This window comes from Palaemon carinicauda, chromosome 30 (assembly GCF_036898095.1).
Source record: "Palaemon carinicauda isolate YSFRI2023 chromosome 30, ASM3689809v2, whole genome shotgun sequence".
In the NCBI taxonomy this organism is placed as follows: Eukaryota; Metazoa; Arthropoda; class Malacostraca; order Decapoda; family Palaemonidae; genus Palaemon; species Palaemon carinicauda.
In genome coordinates, this window is record NC_090754.1 from 5182811 (window position 1) to 5187810 (window position 5000).

Consider the following 5000-nt stretch of genomic DNA (forward strand, 5'->3'; position numbering starts at 1 on the left):
CTGGACTGGATGAATACGGCAAGTAAAATCAAAATTCAGTGTCGGGAAACAGCGTCGACACAAATCCCGTACAAATCCTTCGACGGGAATAAGTAGCAGAAAACTCCCGTCGCAGATGACAGAGCATCTGCTGAACACTCAACAGAAGTGCGAAGGTAATAGCCAAAGTCAACCTCCAAGTCACAATGAATGCTGAGACGGGAAATAGTGTTGGTGAGAGCTTGTCAAGACCCGAACTTCATTCACCGGTTGACCATATTCACTCATCACCGTCCCAGCGTTTATCAACACTCAAAGCAAAAAGAATAACAATCGTTAAAACGGTAGTTCACTAATGCACAAAGGAAGAGGAGGAGGTGCAAAAACACTATCCAACAATCGTAGAGCCACTTAACTTACATTAACACCATAGCAAACAAACTCAACGAAAATACTTTAACTTGAAAGAAAACAAGGCTGATTTAAATAAACCAAAGAAATAATTTTACGTTAACCTAATACCTTCCTCCCCCAAAACAAAACAAATTATTCACATAGAATACATTTTTTTTCAAAATTAATGCTGTAAAAATGCTGAAATGAAAAGGAATTAACATAATGTTATACAAATACAAAACCTGAAAAGAAGTTATAAATATTATTACAATACACATGCCAGACAGAAAAAAAAACTTACCAAACCCGAAAATGGGACATCTAAAATAAGGCTAAACTATAAGTCGAACGAGTACATAATAAAAAAAATAATGATAGACCTCACTAAGATTGAACCTACATATAAACTAGACTATGAACTAAGTACTCACTCATACTCACTCACACACTTGTCATTATATTTTATTGCGTAAAACTAATTTCTATATCAACCCGACGAAGTCACGAGAAGGGCGATGGAAGGACAAAAGCCAAAATTACATACGAGAAAAGGCATCAGGAATACGGTTCTCTGATCCCTTAATATGTTTGATAACCAGAGTGAATTCCTGCAACAGCAAACCCCATCTCAAAATCCTCTGATTGGACCCTTTCATCCTTTCTATGAACACTAGAGGATTGTGATCAGTCCAAATCTCTATCGGGAAGGAGAAATTGGTCACATAGGGTTTAAAATGTAACAAAGTACGAACCAAGGCCAAGGTCTCCTTCTCGATAGTTGAATACCGTTTCTCTGCTACCTATAGTTCACGGCTAAAGTAAGACACGGGAAGAATCTCTCCAGCACCATTTCTCTGAAAGAGGACACCTACAATGCCCACATCCCTAGCATCCACTGCGACAATGAAAGGTTTCTAAAAATCAGGGGACATTAATATTGAGTTTGATACCAACACCAGTTTAAGTTTAATAAAATACTCCTCACATTGAGGAGACCACACAAATTTCTGTCCTTTCTCTAATAACTTAGTAAGCGGCTGAGCAATGTCCGAGAAGTTTCGCACAAACATTCTATAATAACCCGTCATTCCAAGGACTCTCCGAACTTCCCTGACATTACTCGGCCTCTTCAAATTTAAAATGGCAACAAGATTGGCTTGTTTAGGGGTTACCTGACCCAAAGCAACCTCATGACCCATATAGCGCACACTGGCTTTACCAAATTCACATTTACCTAAGTTCACAACAAGAACGGCATCCCTCAAAGCTTCAAACACTTTTCTCAATCTTACTATATGAGTTTGCCAATCATTGCTGTGAACAACTAAATCACCAATATAAATCTCAGTGCCTTTCAACCCACAAATGACTGTTCCTAAGCCGCTGAAAGGTGCATGCAGCATTTTGCATCCCAAAGGGCATCACTTTGCATTCATAAAGCCCAAAGGGAGTTACAAATGCGGAAATTTCCCGGGCTCAATCAGAAAGGGGCACTTGCCAATATCCTTTCAGCAAATCCAACTTAGTTATGAATTTTGCAGACCCTATCTGATCGAGACGGTCGTCAAAACGGGCAAAGGAAAAGAGTCATGTTTAGTACTGGCATTAACCTTACGGTAATCCACACACATTCGGTACTTTCCATCAGAATTTTTAACTAAAACTATCAGAGAGCTCCAAAGACTTATCGAAGGTTGGATGAGGTCGTGCTTCAGCATATACTTTATTTCCTCCTCGACTATGTCCCTTTTCACTGGATTTAGTCGATAAGGACTCTGCTTTACAGGGGAAGCACTGCCCACATCCACATCATGCTGAAGCAACCTCGTCCTACCTGGCGAACTACGAAATACTTCTGGAAAAGAACAGATTAAATTAATAATGTCCCTTTTCTGGGTAACTTCCAGATGATCCAGCTACTTTTTCAAAACTTCTGGATTTGGAATATTATTAAAGAGAGCATCAGAAGATACCTGACCAACTAAGTCATCAAAGTTATCCTCTGGAGACTCTACATCTACAGACACAGGTTCATATACAATAGCTAAAGGATCTCTACCACATGAAATATAAGACTTTAATCTATTAATATGAAAGACCCGGCACTTTCCTTTAGTCCCGGGGGCTTCAATTTCATAATTCACCTCAGACAATTTTCTCAAAACCTTCCAGGGCTCCTTATACCTTGGTTCGAGGAAATTGTCTGAGTCTGTACTCACCACCAATAAGAGTTCCCCGGGCTCAAAAGACCGCGCTTTGGTTTTCCTATCAAAATTAGATTTCATAACTGCTTGGGAGGAAGCCAAATTCTCTCTTGCAAATTTCCATGCGATAGCTAATTTCTTTCGTAAATTCTCTACAAACTTCATCACATTAATTTCTTCTTTCTGACCAGATGATAACAATTCATGGAGAATTTCCAACGGACCACGTACTTTGTGTCCATAGATCAGCTCAAAGGGAGCTACACCTGTAGATGCATTTGGATGGTTTCTTATGGCAAAGAGAGCAAAGGGAAGTCCTTTTTCCCAATCCTCTCCTTGTTCATAGCAGTATTTTTTAAAAACTGATTTAAGTGTCTGGTGGAATCTTTCCACCACACCCTGACTCTCGGGATGGTAAGGTACGCTGGTAGTGCACTGAATGGCCAGTTCAGCACACTTACCCCTAAATACCTTACTCGTAAAATTCATCCTACAGTCGGTCTGAATTTTACGAGGAAATCCGTATCGGGAGAAAATTCAATGAGCTTCTCAAATACTGCATTGGAAGTGATCTTTTTCATTATGAATGCTTCAGGAAATCTAGAAGCTCAGTCCATGATGGTCAGGAGATGAGTAAACCCAGTCTTTGTTCTGGGCAAAGGCCCCACCACATCCATAACCAATTCCACAAAAGGTTCCCCAATTGCAGGAATGGGATTTAGAGGTGCTTTAGGGATCATTTGATTGGGCTTTCCCATCACCTGACAAACCTCACAATTACTAACAAATAGTTTCACTGATGATTTCAATCCTGGCCACCAAAAACATATCGCTAATCTTTTGAACGTCTTAAATACTCCAAAGTGACCAGAAAAAGAATCATCATGTGACAACTTCATAACAGACTCCTTAAATTGTGAGGGAACCACAATTTATTCCACTCGAGAAGTTTTGTCCGGGTCATGTGTAGATGGGCGACTAATTCGGTATAACAAACCTTTTATTACACAAAACCTCGGTTTAGTTAAATTGGCGGTGTCACAAAACTCGAAATCAAACTCTTGTTTCTGAGATAAACGGTCCCAATCAGGTTGCAAAATATTACTAATACTACTCGGACTACCTACTAGCCTGGGCACTTCTAACTCTACTTCTAAACTACTTAAATCTAAGTCATCATCATTTATCAAATTAGCTGCCTTAGCAGATGCCCGAGTCACCACCGCCACAGGACAAGCATTAACAGTCAATATAGGGAATAATTCCAGACCCCTATGGTCTACCATGTCATTTCCTAAAATACCATCTATATTTGGAATAGGGAGATTCTCCACCACAGCCAACTCGGTTACCTCATTATACCCAGGGAAGGATAATTCAACTTCCACCAATGGAGCTGAAACCACCGTATTCGGGAAACCTCCCAGAATCACATAATTCCCTGAATATTCAACTGAACCATTTAATGATTCCCTTAACACTAAAGACCGAGCTGACCCTGTGTCTCGCAAAAATTGTACCTTAAGAACTACCAGGCCATATATATTTATCATAAAGTCATAAAGGTCTATTACCAGCTAGTTTTACATTGCTGCCATCACTACTAATCACATTGCTACCTTCCGTTACCGATGGATTCTCAACCTTGGGAGTAATAGGAATAGACTTATTTGTAATTACAGATATAGGGTTGTCAATATAGTTATTATTTCTCTCTAGATACCTCCTCCTGGCATTACACTGAGGTTGATAATGTCCAGGCTTATTGCACCAAAAACAGGTCCCATTACCTTTGCTCACATTACCAGACACAAACCTGTTTTTGGAGAAGAATCTAGAGGGCTCTCCATTTGAAATTTTTCCGTGAGTCTTTTCATTCTTATAATAGATCGGAACACCTGAATGTTTTACCCTGTTGTTCGCTATATTATTAGATTTATTATTACAATCATTTGGCTTAGCAGACTGGAAATCTATAACCTGAGACCCAAAATTGCTGGACCCCGATCGATGAGTTAAAATAAATTCATCGGCAATCTGGGCTGCTTTACTTACACTGACTACTTCTACCTCTTCCAAATATATCCTCAGTTCTTTGCTACAATACTTCTTGAATTCTTTCAACAACATTAATTCCCTCAAGGAGGAGGAAGAGACTACCTGACAACTCTTTAGCCAATTATTAAATTGCTCCTCCTTGAGCCTAGCAAACTCCACGTATGAAATGCAAGCATGCTTATTAAAATTTCTAAATTTTAGACGATAGGCCTCAGGGACAAGATCATAAGCCCTGAGGACTAACGCCTTTACTTTACCATAATCACGGGCTATTCCCTCCTCCAAAGAATTATAAACCCTGATTGCCTTGCCCACCAGCCTACACTGAATTAAGACTGTCCACATCTCGGCAGGACAAGACAA

The 5000-nt window shown here is 39.7% G+C and overlaps 1 protein-coding gene across 1 annotated transcript; it reads right to left on the minus strand.

Moving 5' to 3' along the window:
• Positions 1-4136: 4136 nt before the first annotated feature.
• Positions 4137-4982, minus strand: LOC137623368 (uncharacterized). Its single transcript, XM_068354199.1, has one exon. It carries the CDS (start codon positions 4980-4982, stop codon positions 4137-4139), a length of 846 nt encoding a protein of 281 aa, XP_068210300.1.
• Between the last annotated feature and the right edge of the window lie 18 nt (positions 4983-5000).

Excerpts from the sequence above, each read along its gene's own strand:
- LOC137623368 (XM_068354199.1), bottom strand. The coding sequence starts at position 4,982 with ATGTGGACAGTCTTAATTCAGTGTAGGCTGGTGGGCAAGGCAATCAGG.